Source organism: Orbicella franksi, chromosome 1 (genome assembly GCF_964199315.1).
Source record: "Orbicella franksi chromosome 1, jaOrbFran1.1, whole genome shotgun sequence".
Classification (NCBI taxonomy): domain Eukaryota; kingdom Metazoa; phylum Cnidaria; class Anthozoa; order Scleractinia; family Merulinidae; genus Orbicella; species Orbicella franksi.
Genome location: NC_138145.1, coordinates 24,807,440 through 24,823,198, shown reverse-complemented (window position 1 = coordinate 24,823,198; position 15,759 = coordinate 24,807,440). Strand labels below are relative to the sequence as shown.

The following is a 15,759-nucleotide window of genomic DNA, read 5'->3' as shown; positions in this document are numbered from 1 at the left end:
GGTTCAATGTGATAAAGGAAGCGAAATAGGCTATTAAGAGCCAATGATAAAAAGATATGTGTGTTGCAGCTAATATTATCAGAATCTCTTGAGAATCTAAATTTCTAAGAATTACCTTGTTATTCCGGGTTATTTGTGTTTTTCGATTACGATGAGATATTAAGAATCAGCGTGGTACTGGAGTTGTCAACTAAACGGACTGCTTTTTGTTAGTAAGTAGATCTGATTTGTAATGTGTCTTCTTTAGGTTGTTATATTCTAAGGTCTGAGTCAAGTAATTGCAAACACTCTTGGACACTCCTCCTTCTTGTGCCACTCCTTCCTTGCGTGACGGCCCGCATTCATAAAAAGTCGTAACTCAATATTTGTTTCCAACTAAGAAAAAAAATGGAAATTTTGATTAAATTAATTATTTAAACATAATTCAACTCGTGACCTTTGATTGAAGCACCAGATAGCGAGAGGGCAGTTTTCAGTTTTGATCTAGAAACGACGCAATTCATTAATTTGCATTATCGAAATCAGTATTTTTATGACTGATTTTGTTTTAAATTTGTTTTAAAGTCTTCTTTGCGTTTGTTAAGGCAAGGCTTTAAGACGAAATCCGATAGGAAATCGAGGAATGTCACTTTTAGTGGACAAAACCCTTGTACCAGAATAATAATATTAAGTATATTACAGTTGCATTTTCTAAAAGCAAAAGATACAGATGTTTGCCTGAAATAACGCCAAAGACAAGTTGAGGAAATAAGTTTTTCAAAGTCATTAATAATTCATCAACTTTAAACAAAGGAAATCCTGACCGTGACGTTGTTTGGATATCTGATCTTAATTAGCATAGATTTTTTACGATTTTATTTTTCCGTTTTCTTCTTTGTATTAGTTTCGATTGAGAAGATATATCAAACACTCACGACAGTGTTTTACCACATTTCCAAACACCTCGAAGTTCGTCAAAAATACTCCGCTGCGCGTCGTATTTTCAACTCTCTTCTCCGGTGTTTCGTGTTTGATATATTATTTCAAAGTTCAGAAAAATTGTACATTCTCAGGTAAAATTTCATCATCAGTTTCTTTCAAGTGTTTCATATGAACTTCAACATTAGTTTTCGACATTTGCTGTTGTTAGAAATGATTTTTGAGAAGATATTTAAAATAGTCGCATAGAAGTTTGCAATACAATGTAAATAATGTTGGTACAAAGTTTTTGTCCACTTGTTACTCGAAACTCTGGTAGATTCCCTCTTAATAGTTGCCTGAAATAACACCAAAAACAATTTCCCAGGGGAACTTGAGAAAATTAATTTCAAAGTTCAGAGAAATTGTGCAAACACAGGAAAAATTTCATCATCACTTTCACTTCACCAGTACTTTCAAGTGTTTCATATAATATATCAAACACAAAAGACCGTGTTTGACCACATTCCTAACATCGAACAGAGAGTTGAAAATACGACGCGCAGAGAAATAAAATCGTAAAAATCTGTGCTAATTAAGATCAGATATCCAAACACCGTCACGGTCATGATTTCCTTTGTTTAAACTTGATGAATTATTAATGAGTTTGAGAAATATATTTCAAACTTTTTTTTTTCGACATTTGGTGTTGTTAAAAATGATTTATTTGAGAAGATATATAAAACAGTCGCACAGAAGTTTGCAATACAATGTAAATAATCTCGGTACAAAGTTTTTGTTCACTTGTTACTCGATTTTCTGGTGGATTCCCTCTTAATACTTGAAACGGAGTATTGTATTGAGTTTTTAATAAATATAGACCTCTTATAGTATTGCATGAAGCTTTCTAAATAATAATTCATCAAGTTAATACAAAGAAAATCACAACCGTGAAGGAGGTTTGGATACCCGGTTTTAATTAGCATAGATTTTGACGATTTTACTTCTCCGTTTACTCCTTAGTTTTTGTTTCGATTGAGAAGGCATATCAAACACTCGAGACAGTGTTTCATCAGCCATCTAAACACCTCAAATTTCGTCAAAAATACTCCGCTGCGCGCCGTATTTTCAACTCCCTTCTCGGTGTTTGGATATCCCGATGGAACACTGTCTCTCGTGTTTGAAAAATCACATTGTTGACCCATTTTACTGATACGAAAATTCGTTGCTGAGTTACAAATCCAGGACATCATGCTCTGTTTTCTGTCTGATTTTACTTTGTTCTACGCGGTTTGCCTAGCACCTTCTTCTGTACTTAGCAAATGTGAATTAGGAGTTGCGTTCAGCTTGAATGGTACCACGCATTCTTAATCATCAGAACCAGCAACGGATTTGTTAAAACCAGCAACTTCAGCACTCAGGTTTACGTTTTAACAATTTTATTTGATTGATTAAGACGTCGTTTTACGTCACATCGAATCACAGTTAAATCTTCTGAGCGTGTCCAGTTATGGGGATGTTTGCCAGCTGGTTCAGCTACCAGTCCCAGTCACTATAGGAATTCACATCCTTCCCAAAAGTGTAGGAAGCTGTTGGCATCTGTTTGCCGGGGTCCTTCATTGGCTCAGCCAATGAGAAGGCAGCTGGTAAGGCCCGCATCTCTGCTGCACAGGACAGCGGAACTACAAACAAACAATGCGTTTACCATGAAGTAATAGATTTAATCCACTCTCCTCCGCAGAGGTTCCCTAGGGGAGAGGGAAGTGAATAGGTCACTTTCGACATATTAAAATTCAGCTTGATAGTGAGGCCTAGAGGACACAACAAAAGAAATGAACAAACATGTCATTCAATTCCCTTTGTTTGTGTCCTCAGGCCTCACTGCAAAGCTGAATTTTAATATACCGAAAGAGGTCTATTGGGGGATTTCCCGGCCCTTCCCGACGTTCCCCGCACGCGTCCGTTATTCCATCTCCCCAGCCTCCGGACTACCAGCTTCAAGGCAGCACGAAAGAGGCCGCTGCGGAGGAGAGAGGATTTAATCCAAGTAGAAATTTTAGTTCCCACACACAGATATAGATCAAGAGCTGGATCAAATTACAGTAATAACAACTAAACCAAACTAGCTATAAGCCAAATGGCTTCGTCGCGCAGAACGAACATCAGCATGATTAAAATGAATTTTCAATTACGACACAGCTATCAGGAAATGATCTATAAAAGCGAAAGCCTGGCTGAGGAAATAACTCTTCTTGCCAAGATGCATGCTATTTCTGATTTTGGAAATATATGTTGCGATAAATCTTCTTGGAAGGACCGGAAGAGATTCTGTTTACTTAAGTGTCCTATAAAAAAAACCCCAAACTGACTGAGCCGAAAGGCGAAAATTCAAACAGAGGCATTCCTAAAAGATTAGATAAGATAAGTTCATCAGCGAGTTTCAAACTCACACCAGCTGCAAACACAATGTAGTTTCAATTCACGGAATTTGCTTGTTCAGGCCGAGGCCGGAAAAGTATCGGACGTCCTTCTCCTGAGATAAATATTAAGAAAAATGGTCGTCCCGGAAATCTCTCTAAAATAGTGCATTTAGTTTTGCGTGTTAAGTTTTGTTTAGGTTTTTTCTTTCGCATTAAGACACAGTTGTGAGATTTTCCTATACCTGAAGGTTTTTCCTTCGGCCCTTCGCGTTTCTCAGGAACAGCTTTGATAGCTTCCATCTACGAAACAAATCGCGTTTGTTAGATAGATCGACCAGATGAATCAAGAATGCTGTATTAACCCAGTGTTTTACTCGTAAGCTGATAGAAGCCTCACAAAGTAAGAGATAGAAACTCACTCACCTCGCTTTTACTTGATTTTTCCTTCGGAGACAGCGTAGTGCAAACAATTCTTGTCTACCGTTGTTTCTCGCCAGATTAACACACCCACACGGCTCCAGTAGGTGTTATATCATTAGCTCGTGTGAATCTGATTGGTCAGTTTTTTGCCTCGTGACAGGAGCTTGTAATACGTATGATGGTATTTATTTGTTTTTTTCTTGGGACTTTTACCCGGATGTGGTTTCTTCAAGTATCAGATAAGAATGCGCCTGCGCGTTGCAGTGTTAACAATTTTCTGTAACTGCTGAAACGCATCATCGTTCTTTTGTTAGATCGACCACGTGGTCGTTACAGGGTCGAAACAAGTTTCTTCAAAGCTGAACGCTAAGGGAAAAGAAACCCTCGGACATTCTTAGAAAAGCTTGTCATAACAGCATACGAGAGAACTAGATTAAACTGCACCTTCAAAATCATGAATTAGAAACAAAATATCTTCTCAATTTTGTCGATTTATCTTGGGTTCAATCTGATAAAGGAAGCTGACTGAATATGTCATTCAGAGCTAACGAGAAAAAGATTTGTGTGTTGTAGTTAATATCACAAGAACCTCTTGGGTATCTAAATTTCTAAGAATTACCTTGCTATTTCAGCGTTGTTTGTGTCGATCGGTTACGATGAGAAACCAAGGCTGATGAACTGGACGCTGGAGTTGTCAACAATACAGATTGTCTTTTGATAGTCAGGGAGCCGATTTGTAATGTTTCTTTTCTTTCAGGTCGTAAGATTCTAAGATCTAACTCAAATAATTCCAAACTGAACTCTCTTGGAAATGTGCCACACTTGAGTCCGGCCTGCATTCGTAGAAAACCGGAATTCATTTTTTTTTTTTGAGAAAAAAGGGAAGTTTTTGATTCATCATAATTGAACTCGTGACTTTTTGATTGACACTCCTATCAAGATAACCAGACGACAGTTTTCAGCTTCGAATCGACGCAGTTTTATAGCTTGCGTTTAAAAGCGCAAGCTGAAACTGGACCGGGCACAGCGTAGTTGTGCACAAACGTAGTTCCGATGATCTCGATAGATTCATCTTTCTTTTACTTGTCTGCCCTGTGTATTTTAGTAGTCATCGTCTTTCTGTTTTACACAAAAGTCGGATGGAAAAGTATCATCCGCTCGCCGCTAAATGTGTTAATTGACGTTTTCTACCGCCGAATAACCACCTCTAAGGATCGACCTGGTAAGTTTCGACAGTGTATATATGACGTTCAGCTCACTTTGTAGAGTTTTTTAAAAACATGCGACAGTGAATCAATACAGTACTTTTCTGTGTTTTACTTTGCCTTTATTTTTAGCGATATTCAAGAACCATCTCCAAACGTTTCCATGGTTGAGCCAGCTAGAAGCTAACTGGGAAGCGATTCGAGATGAGCTGTTGTCTTTCGTGGAAAAAGGCACAGGGATGTGTAACGTTCATACTACTGGCGGAGACGAACTTAACAAAGAAAGCAATTGGAAACTGGCGATGATTTTGGGCTATGGCAAACCCATAGACGAAGTCAAGGGCTACTTTCCCTTGACTCTGTCTATTTTAGAGAAGCTTCCCGAAGTTCAGAACGCTGCTTTCTCTCTTCTGAAAGCAGGTGGATCCATTCCCCCGCATTGTGGATCAACAGCGTCGATTCTTCGCTACCACCTGGCGCTGATTGTCCCGGATAATGGCAAGCACTCATGGCTCACAGTTGCCGGGGTCAACATACCGTGGGGAGCGGGGAAAGGCATCTTGTTCGACGATACGTTTGAGCATTCTGCTTGTAATGGAGCTGAAGAAGATCGCGTTGTGTTGATTGTGGACATTTTCAGACCAAATCTTGGACTTGTGGACGGATTAATTCAAAAACTAGAAGTGTGGAAACGTACGCAGGACTTTATTGCTGGCAGGCAGGGATAATCTGAACTTGTCTAATGTTGTTGGCCGAATTCCAGATTTTGATTTCGTATCTGTAATTTTCTCCGAATTGGAACCGTTCCCATAAGGGGCTTTTATCGAGTTATTTCTCAGTGTGTTTGCAAAATTAGATATGTAATTAACGAAATCAGTATTCTTATGATTAACCTTATTTGAACCTGTTTTTGAAATCTTTTCTGCTTGTGTTAAGGCAATGGAATGATAAAAGAAAGATTGTAAAAAGTTTTTACTCACTATAAGACCTCTTAGTTCTTGATGCTTGAAGCTATGTAGACTCCATATGCTGTTTCATATGACAATTTGATTCGTTACCGGGAAACAGATCCAGAGGAACATTATCTCCTCTTCTGACTGATTTTACTTTTTGAAGGTTGTTTCGTACCTCCTTCTGTACGTATGGAAAGTTAATTAGGGGTTGAATTCAAGTTGAGTGGTGCTAGTATTAATCATCACTATTTTATCAGAGTGAAAATATGAGATAACTTTCGTAAGTTCTGGATAAATGTCGCTATTAACCTTGAAAATTATGTCAGTTGATGTCAATATACTAATGAATGCACGTTCTTTGTGAAGCTGGATTTCACTGTTTGCCCTAATCTTCTGAGGTCTGTCTTTAAAACAATACGATAACCCGAAATCAGGCGGATTTCGAGACACCTACACTGATTACACAATGGTGGGTCGTTAGCATGGTACCTCTATCAGCCAAAAGTTAGGTCATCAAAGTTTCATAAAGACTCGGCCAAACGCACGCAGTTACATGTAACGCATCATTGTTGATCATTGCAGCATATCAGCTAGCAATGGCGTGCACAACACGCTGCACACGTTTGGATATCCAGTGGCAATGTTGTAACATGTTAGTCGGTGTCGCAGGGTGGCCAAACGTGTAAAACATGTTGGGTGCGTTGAAAAGTTGCCTGCGTATTTTTGAGTTAATCTTTCCTTCAGATCAAATAATCAGTATTCTCATCTCTAGACTTCACATCGGAAACAATATCCAAGGTTTCTTTTACAATTTGGGTTGTATGGCACTTGATTGGTTTATCCAGTTTATTTCTTGCCTTGATTAACGTTTTTCTAGTTTTCTTTTCTTCGTTTCCCCGTCAGTTAAATAAAAAAATCGATTTTTCTTAGTCGCGCTGTAGGAAACTCGACTTCAAAATACAAAAAGATGTTTTACTTCCAATAAATTTAACTTGTTTTATTGGCAAAGCCACACCAAGCCACATTGTTTTGTAATCAGCAATCAGTGCTTATCATCGAGATGGCCGTAATAAAAACTTTCTTATTATAAACAATTAACATCACACGACACGTTATTATAAATTTGTACACATCAGGCTGTTGTACTAAAATTGCATTCGTTTAAGTCAACAAAAAGTGCTCATGTGTGGTATTTTCAGAGATGTTTCGGGAAAACCCCTTCAAATTGCTTGTCTGCTAATGTTACAAAGTATTTCATTTTCAATTTTTTTCAATTATTTAGCGTATACTCTAAATATTTTAGGGGTCCCTAAAATGACTACACTGTGTTTCCAGTCAAAAAAGTGAGCTTTATTTGGCAAAAAATAGATTGTTCAGTAACTTCTGACCCCCTCCAAATGTACAAGGACAATAACACAAAATTATTTTTCATTTTACACCAACATAGTTAGTAGTTCTCTCGCTTGTGAAACACAATTTCGTTATTACTAAAATATCCTTTTAGTTGCCAACAACAACAACAACAACACCAGATTCCACACAATACACATTAGAGAAAGCCCTTCCCATTTTATGGTTGAATGAGAACTTAGTTACAGTACTACTTCAAATATCAAATATTACATTAAATAATTTTTAAAATTAGTCAGTTATTTAAAATATCTGGTGTGCTAACTTCCTTTAAAATATTTGCTATAAAATTTCTGGAAAAGTCTTGTTCTAGAAAAACCAACAAGAACTAAAATCAAGATATACACAACCATTATTGAAGCTAATGGATATCTGAATATCAGCCAGTTCCGAGCTTGTGCCCTAAACAGGGAGGGAAAAAAAGCATTTAAGTGTCTATAATCTATTTGTTTGGCTTTCTCATCAAACTCTATACATCACTCAAATAGATTTAGTCTGAGGAAAAAGTGTTTGATTTGAACAACACATGATTTCTAAAACAATTTTCATTTGCCACCACTTTGACTCAGCATTCACTTAAAAAAGGAGATGTAACAACAATGCGATTTATATAAATAAGTTACCTTGACATTCTGACTCAAATCAAGATTATGAAATGCATATTTGTAAGCTATGCTGTTCTCGGAACGTTTTCTGTTTGTAGAATACATCAAATACTCTAGAGCAGTTTTTCCCTTCAAGGCAGTAACTAAGTAACTATACCAAATGATGATGTTTCAGATTTTTTCAAAAGTTTAAAATCATTATTTTAATGACAGAAATTTCAATTGAAGAATCAAATCAAAAATTTTCAATTGGATTTGAACCAAGATATTCTCCATTGGTCAAACAGAGTCTGCACATGTGTAACTTGAAGACCTAATTATTTACATCAACAAACCTTGTTGGAGTTTTCTTCTCAGCATACACCAACACATATTTCACCCTCACAGCTTGGTTGTTTGTGACCACATAATATCTCTCTGGAACATCCCCTCCCTCGCTGTTTCTTGCTCTGGCCCTTGAACGATTTTGTCTTTCACTATTGGCTTCTGATTTAACTGTACACTTCACATCTGGATGGTCCAAGATCTCGCAGACAGCTACACAACTCATTTTATCTCCAATTACACTATTTTCCCAGCCTTGACCATAATGACTGTACATCATGCAAACAGTGAGGTCACTTGAAAGGTAGGTCCCCTCACCAAAGAATGATGTCTACATAAAATAAAGAACAGTTAATCAATCCATTGATACATCAACCAAACAAGGGAGAAAGCATCAGTCCGTCAGACAGACAGACAGACAATCAGTCAGTCATTCAGTCAGTCAGTCAGTCAGTCCGTCAGACAGACAGACAATCAGTCACTGTCAGTCAGTCAGCTGGTCAAACTCACCTTGTTTAAATGTGCATGTAATCCATTATTCAAGATAGAATGAAAGTTGTCCACTCTACTGCCATGATAAGCATACCACACATCATGAATCTGTGACAGTTCATTAAACTTTGCATTGAGAGTGTTTGTTTCACTGTACTCAACTTCAAATATGAAGTCAGGTGTGGTAGAACTGTAACTTGCTTGACCAGTCTTCTCTTCAATCTCTGAGAACTGTTGACATCAATAAAATACAAAGACACAGTTAGAAATTGTCATGGACAAGGAAAGACCTTAATGTCACAGTCACAAAAGTAATTCAGTAAATTTTCTTTAAGGTTATCCCACTTTGGGAGATTGGGTGGCCCAATCAAGTTTTCTGGGTTCGAGTCCTGGCAAGAGTCACTATGTTGCGTTCTTGAGCAAGAAAGTTTTCCCTCGTAGTACGTCTCTTTACCTAGAAATGTGTACCAGCACCCTGTTAGGGTAACCTGACAGGGTGCTAACCTGCTAACCCAAAATGAAGAAATAATAAAGTCATAAATTAAATGGTACCTTGGATTTGTCAACAGATTTCATCGCAAATGTTCTGTCCAATGCCCAATCCAATATGTCCCAGGCTTCTTGAGAAAGAATTTGTTTACCTTTTAATATTTTGTCAAAAGAAGGAACTGCACTGCAAACTTGAGCCTAAAGGAACAGAAAAATTAGTGAATAATAATTTGCCTTGCAAGTGGAAACTGTCATTGAAATAATTATTCTAAAATTGGGATACTAAAGTGGAATCTTGTGGCACAAATTTGCATTTATTCTTTCAAATGTTCTGAAAAACTGTTGTGTCGTGGGTCAATTTTGTGACTTTGAGATGTTATCAATGTGATGGCATAGAATATATTTTGCATAGGAATGTATCATAGTGACCACTGCTCTTTCTGCTCTACTGAGTCTAAGCCAAACTGAGATTTTATATTTGTAGTGACCACTGCTCTTTCTGCTCCACTGAGTCTCAGCCAAACTGAGCTTTTATATTTGTTTAGTCAGGGCAATCCATGAGTGCAAAGACGGATCAGTTTATTGAGCCACTGTTGTCATATCCTGAGTTTCTTAAATGAAGATGTTACTCTTGTATACCTGGTATTTCTTACATGATGTTGTTTACCACCTGATAAAAAAGGGAACTTTGCACAAGTATATGTGGCATTATTTTCTCAGAATGTATTAAACAGTTTGTGGTTATGAAGTGTTCTGTTGTATATTGACAGTCTCAACAACTGTATATGGGATTATGGGCTTAAATCTATGGAGAACAGTTGTACTTGTTGATATGAGCAAATGCAGTCTAACAAAGTTTATACAATAATTTAGCTCAAATCCTGGATGACATGGTGAAATAGGGATTGGCTGGGTCAAGTCTGCTTGTCATGTGCAATCATTAAGCTTGTTAGACCATTGATGACACTGTCATGTACTATAATTTATGTGGCAGGTTGAAAGAACTTCAAACATACTTTACTAATTTCTCAGGTATTCTAGTAGCAAAGAACAGAGATGATCTTCTCACACTGACACAGAGATGACCTACTTTCAGTGGTGGAGGTTGACAAATGACTGAACATGCTAAGTGAGAATCAGGCTTTACATGTAGTTTGTCACTGGAAAGCCTTTGGTCATGGTTCATCCATATGTAAGTGGGAGGTGCAGTGGCCTCATGGTTAGTGCGCTCGTCTCCAGATCGAGTGGTCCAGTTTCAAGCCCTGGCTGGGAACATTGTACTCTTGGGTAAGACGCTTTACTCTCACAGTGCCTCTCCCCATCCAGGTGTCTAAATGGGTACCAGCAAACTTAATGCTGGGGGTAGCCATGCGATGGACTAGCATCCTATCCAGGGGGGAGTAGAAATACTCCTAGTCACTTCATGCTGCAGAAACTGGGATAAGCTCCAGCCTGATGGGCCACTTGGCCCAGATGCAGACTTTACCTTTAACTTTTTCATCCATATGTAATAACCTTAAAGATTTTCATTCACAAGCTTACCAATCATTGGCTACTTATTCAGACAAAGTTTAGAATAACATGTTTCAGCCAATCACCACACCTGTTACAATATCGATCTCTTAATACTGCACCCATGAACTGTACACCAGTTTACAGAATATACTGTACAGCTCTGTTAGACCTCTCTGTGTAGCATTTCTTCTCATGTGAAGAAATAAGTGGATGATACTCTGGTAAAACGTTGTTTTGTTTTACTCTTGAATTTCTTGAGTCACTTGGCATGTACTAGAGATTCTGCACGCCAACAGAGTAAAGAACACAAATTTTCATCTCTGCCAGACGGGCTTGAACATGATAAATTGCACTGTAAATTTACATATGTACACAAGATACGTGGCTGTACATGGTGTACATTCCCAAATGTCATGGTTACAGAGCCTCAAACCATGTCTAACTAAGAATTCGTTTCCCTAGGTCTGTAGCACTAGCAAGATAATAGTACAGTCCTGCATTTTTCTCGCTAGGTTGTGTGTATATATATATGCCTCACGAAGTATCCGCTTGAATGAAGGCAGTGTGCCAGGCAGTGTACTGCTGTGTTCATGGTGAAAGCAAGGCCAATGTGAACAATCTGGCTTCCCTTAAATTAACACTCACCAGTCTTTGAAAATTCTTGTTACCACCATCCTCTACATATGCAGAAGGAAAAGGCCTCAATATACTATCATGTCTGTAGCTTTCCAACGCTGACATAAACAAGCTCCACTGCATATCAGCAGATGATAAGTCAGATTCAAGTCTTTGTAACACACGATCCTTAGCTCCTTCACAATCCGTCATTTTACAGCACGTTAAGTATTTATAGTGCTCTCTCCTTCTCAAATGATTGCCTTGAAATTCTGGTTACTAAGGTAATATTTGCAAAATTGTTTGGAATCATTCAGGGCCACGTAATCGTCCGCCATCTTGTAATTTAAGGCGCGAAATGGGTTTTGGGGATTCAATACCAGGCTCTCCCTTTTAACGGAGTGGCCAATCAGAAAGCAGCGCGCCAATGTTGAAAAAGATAATTTTTTTTAGAAACATATGAGTGCAGTAAGTCGCCATTTCGACTTCACGACAGTTGTTACGAGTTGCAGAAATGTCCGTAAAGCAGATTTATTATTCGGAGAAATACTACGACGACATCTTTGAGTACAGGTAATTCTTTTACTAACTTAATTACTTATTTCTTATGCAATAAAAACAAGTAAGCTTAACTAAAATTCTTCGGCTTGGGAAAATGACCTCGGCGCCCTCGCAAGTCATGTCGACGTTTGCAATTTATTCCTGTTTCATTTGAAGTTGTCCCTACTTTGTGTACCTTAACAATGTCGTAGTATAGCATGAACTGATTTTTTCGAATTTTTGGTAATTCTGTGGGCTCTCGTGCGGTCATGACATTTTCAAACACTCAAAAGGTTATCAAATGGCTTGGAAATAGTTTTATAAAATAGCCACATTAAACACAGTTCAAGTTTCGAACTGCTCTGATCTATATATTCGACTTTCTAGCAGACATTTGAGTCTCTCGATAAGCTCATATTTTCGGCCTTTGTAGACATGTCTTGTTACCCAAAGAAATAGCCAAGCTTGTCCCTAAAAGACATCTTATGTCTGAAACTGAATGGCGAAGTCTTGGTGTTCAACAGTCACAAGGGTGGGAACATTACATGAAGCATGACCCAGGTATGTATACACGCTTGACAAGGAAGTTCATTGCTTACAAAATAAGTTTAGTTTGAGTTTTAAACTTTCCACTTAAATTACTCAAGGTATTCAAAGTAGAAACTTGTGCTGTGAATGGATGTGTATGAAACACATGCCATTATTTTGTACATGACGCAAATTCTAAAATCTCATAAGCTTACTGCCAGGTCCACTTAACTTGTCCACTTAAACTTGTGTTGTAAATGGATCTGTATAAAACACATGCCATTATTTTGCCGTTATTAAAATCTCATAAGCTTACTGCCAGGTCCACTTAAACTGCACACTACAAAATTAGTATCCAAGCTCTTTATGCCTAAACTTCAGAATGCTTGGCCACTTATTTGCATATCACTGAAGCACAAAAGTGTCAATTTTGGTATGCTTCGTTCAACAAAAGGCTTTGAGCGGTCTTTTGAAACATTTAAAAGAGGTGGTCCAAAGTAGCTCTGCATTCTGTAGTTGCTCCTGCCAGGTCCCAGTTGGCTTGATAGGTTGATTGGAAGAGAACTGATATTGCAGAGATCATGGGTGTAAAACCCATTCAGGCCTGAACTGTTTTCAGACTTCATTTTTGCCACTGCAACAATCTTTCATATCCTCGAATCATCACAATGGACCATTTTTGTATTCTCGGTATTGGACTGGAACTAGCTTGCAATGGAGGCTCATGCGGGGGAATATCATTAAAAAGAGATTAATGTCATTTACATTTGAAAAGACTTCCTGCATTAGCCTCAGTTATAAGCTAGTTCCAGTGCAATATCGAGAATATGAAAACGGTCTATTTAAATATATGATTTATCATATTTTTACTTTCATATTTTCATGATCTATTTCATGATCTATTTTTCATATTACAAACTTGCAATTTTGTGATAGCTCAGTTGTTACAGTGTATTGGTATAGAAAGGTCACAGGATAGAATCCCAGTTGTATACATAAATGAAAAGATTTCTCACTTTAAAAAACCCTCAACACTACACTATTACACTTGACACCATATAGGTAAGATAATTTAATTTAAGGGCAGTAAAACTTTCCTTCTGCTAATCAAGTAACAATGTTCAGTCACACATTAACTACTTGCTGTTACTAATAACTACAGATGCAAAGAGAATAAAAAATATAAAAGAAAAGAAAAATAATAATGATTCTAAAGTTATTGATCAGCAATGATAATTTTATGCTATCATTTTTTGTGCTTTCAGAACCTCACATATTGTTATTTAGAAGAGAAAGGACTGACGCACCAAAGCAATAGTACACAAGCAAGGACAAAACCATCATCTCATCTGCTATTTGAATAGCTTGTTGTTTTCATAGTATTGCTTCTTAATCCAATAATAGGAATAAGTGTCACTAACAATGAACTGGTAATTTCCAAGAGATTAATTGAAAATGATGAATTTAAATGTTAATATGTATTACTAATCATAATTTATTATTCATTCATTTTTTCAAATAATATTACTTCCACTGTACAGATAATTGGTAGGTTTAAAACATAAATATTACTTATTTAAGTACATTATTTGGCTTCTCTTCAAATCTGCAATGTATTACTTATTGCACAAATTGAAATTAAATTGAGCATGCAAAACACTTCTGTTGAGTACTGTAGTTGTTAAGTCCTGTAGTTTTCCAACAACAATAGTAAAACCACCAGGGTAATCACAAAGCCAATCTTCAATTCATTAGTAAGAAGAAAGGCTATGGCCCTATATACTACAAATGGTTCAAATTAGACATGTAGATATTTAAAAAAAACCTATGCAAAGTTGAAAAAAGAAAATGGTTACACAAGCTAAATGACCTAACATGTGATCTGATTGGTTAGAAGTTAGAAGTAATCTTTTAAACCATTTAAAAAATCTAAATGTGTCAGTTATGGTGGGGCTCATAGTTACCCTGGCGTGGGTGTGAGGGAGGTACCAAAGGCCAGGAGATAAATATATAAAAGACTAAGGGTGTGTTTCTTTAAGAAAATCCAAGATTGGATTCTTAATATGGCTTACTACAGTTTTTCCTAATCCAAGACTCAGTGGCGCGCGCTACCATTGCCTGTCAGATGTCAGTATTAATCGCGCGTGTAAAAATGACGCAAGTAACCCTAAGAAGAAACGAAAACCACTTCAGCACTTGAAGCTACTTGAAAGGCATTAAATCACTTCGGTATATGTAGCAATAGTTTCAAACTCTGTTCAAACATGTGTTTAAGCCTAGGGCCAAAAAAATATGACAGAAATGCTCTATAAGTAATCGGTAAAAGAGCTCCAATTTACTCTTGCTTTCTCGCACGCAGTACATGGCGTCACATGAGCTCGCGCTTAAGGTCATTCTCCAGTATTGGATTGCGCATCCCTACTGTGCATAATTTCACGCGTGATTAGCGCGTGCACATTGCAAAATGGCGGCTTTTTAAGCGATGACGTAATCGCTTTATGCTGGCATGCATGCATTCCTTTGGATAGTGATTTCGCATAGTTTGTCGCGCTCATGTCCTTGCGCTTATGTCGCGCACTTTTTATCCCCCTGTGGAAGCGAAATGCACTCTGGGAGGTCCTTTGCTGCTTTCCTTTGCTGTTTGTAGGTTCAGTGGAGTGCTTTTATTTGGAGCTTTTAAAAGAAGATTTAGGGGTGGATTTTGGTTTAAACAGTATCGGATAAATTTGCGTTCACGGGCAAACTCATAGTAAGAACATATCCTCCATACCTACAAGTTTAGATAGACAAGTAAGTCGCACAGGCAATGGGTGAAGGCTTTGCGGCTTTCCTTTGCTGTTTGTAGGATCAGCAGACTGCTTTTAATCGATATGACAAGTATACAGTTAAAACAACAAATTAATTTCCGGTGAGGTAATTAGTGTTGCCAAATATTTTAAAGATAATGTGTCGATTTCAGAGAGAGTAACATTCCTTTGCAGGTTTCCTTTGCGGCTATTCTTTGCTGTTTGTAGGATCAGCGGAGTGCTTTTAATTTCAGCTTTTAAACGAAGATTTGGGGGTTGGTTTTGGTTTATACCGTGTCGCATAAATTTGCGCTCACTGGCAAACTCGCAATAAGAACATATCGTCTATACATACAAATTTAGATAGACAAGCAAGTCGCACACGCGATAGCTGAAGGGTCTACATAAAATTTACGGATTGGTAGCGTAGTTGTACTTTTGCCAGTCTTGAAGTGAATTGAATGAGCACTGTATGAGCACTGAAATATACAGTTTACAGTAGTGATAATGAACTCAGGGTACGATTCATTTGCAGTTTTCAGTTTTTCTGCCTAGTGCTC

The 15,759-nt window shown here is 37.6% G+C and overlaps 3 protein-coding genes, 1 long non-coding RNA gene and 1 pseudogene across 5 annotated transcripts in view; 3 read left to right on the top strand and 2 right to left on the bottom strand.

Annotated features, from left to right (window-relative positions):
- Window positions 1–1,654: 1,654 nt before the first annotated feature.
- Window positions 1,655–3,977, bottom strand: LOC145483898 (uncharacterized). Its single transcript, XR_014048967.1, has 3 exons — window positions 3,741–3,977; window positions 3,560–3,617; window positions 1,655–2,579 (listed from the first exon to the last, which is right to left on the bottom strand). It is a non-coding gene; the product is annotated as an uncharacterized LOC145483898 (long non-coding RNA).
- A 315-nt stretch (window positions 3,978–4,292) lies between these two features.
- LOC145498218 (ornithine lipid ester-linked acyl 2-hydroxylase-like) lies at window positions 4,293–6,984 on the top strand. The gene is made up of 2 exons (XM_081478117.1): window positions 4,293–4,959; window positions 5,075–6,984. The coding sequence occupies exons 1-2, from the start codon at window positions 4,791–4,793 to the stop codon at window positions 5,668–5,670; spliced, it is 765 nt and encodes a 254-aa protein (XP_081334243.1). The 5' UTR covers window positions 4,293–4,790; the 3' UTR covers window positions 5,671–6,984.
- A 239-nt stretch (window positions 6,985–7,223) lies between these two features.
- On the bottom strand, window positions 7,224–11,676 carry LOC145498102 (protein mono-ADP-ribosyltransferase PARP16-like). The gene is made up of 5 exons (XM_081477982.1): window positions 11,376–11,676; window positions 9,279–9,413; window positions 8,745–8,957; window positions 8,246–8,565; window positions 7,224–7,707 (listed from the first exon to the last, which is right to left on the bottom strand). The coding sequence occupies exons 1-5, from the start codon at window positions 11,556–11,558 to the stop codon at window positions 7,566–7,568; spliced, it is 993 nt and encodes a 330-aa protein (XP_081334108.1). The 5' UTR covers window positions 11,559–11,676; the 3' UTR covers window positions 7,224–7,565.
- Window positions 11,677–11,780: 104 nt separating this feature from the next.
- Window positions 11,781–14,065, top strand: LOC145498093 (cyclin-dependent kinases regulatory subunit-like). Its single transcript, XM_081477973.1, has 3 exons — window positions 11,781–11,918; window positions 12,319–12,446; window positions 13,679–14,065. Exons 1-3 carry the CDS (start codon window positions 11,860–11,862, stop codon window positions 13,729–13,731), a joined length of 240 nt encoding a protein of 79 aa, XP_081334099.1. The 5' UTR covers window positions 11,781–11,859; the 3' UTR covers window positions 13,732–14,065.
- A 6-nt stretch (window positions 14,066–14,071) lies between these two features.
- The window catches only part of LOC145498082 (uncharacterized), a 19,225-nt pseudogene continuing 17,537 nt past the window's right edge, over window positions 14,072–15,759 (top strand). Inside the window, exon 1 of the transcript XR_014050778.1 lies at window positions 14,072–15,759. This exon is cut by the window's right edge and continues 274 nt beyond it. The product of XR_014050778.1 is annotated as an uncharacterized LOC145498082 (transcript).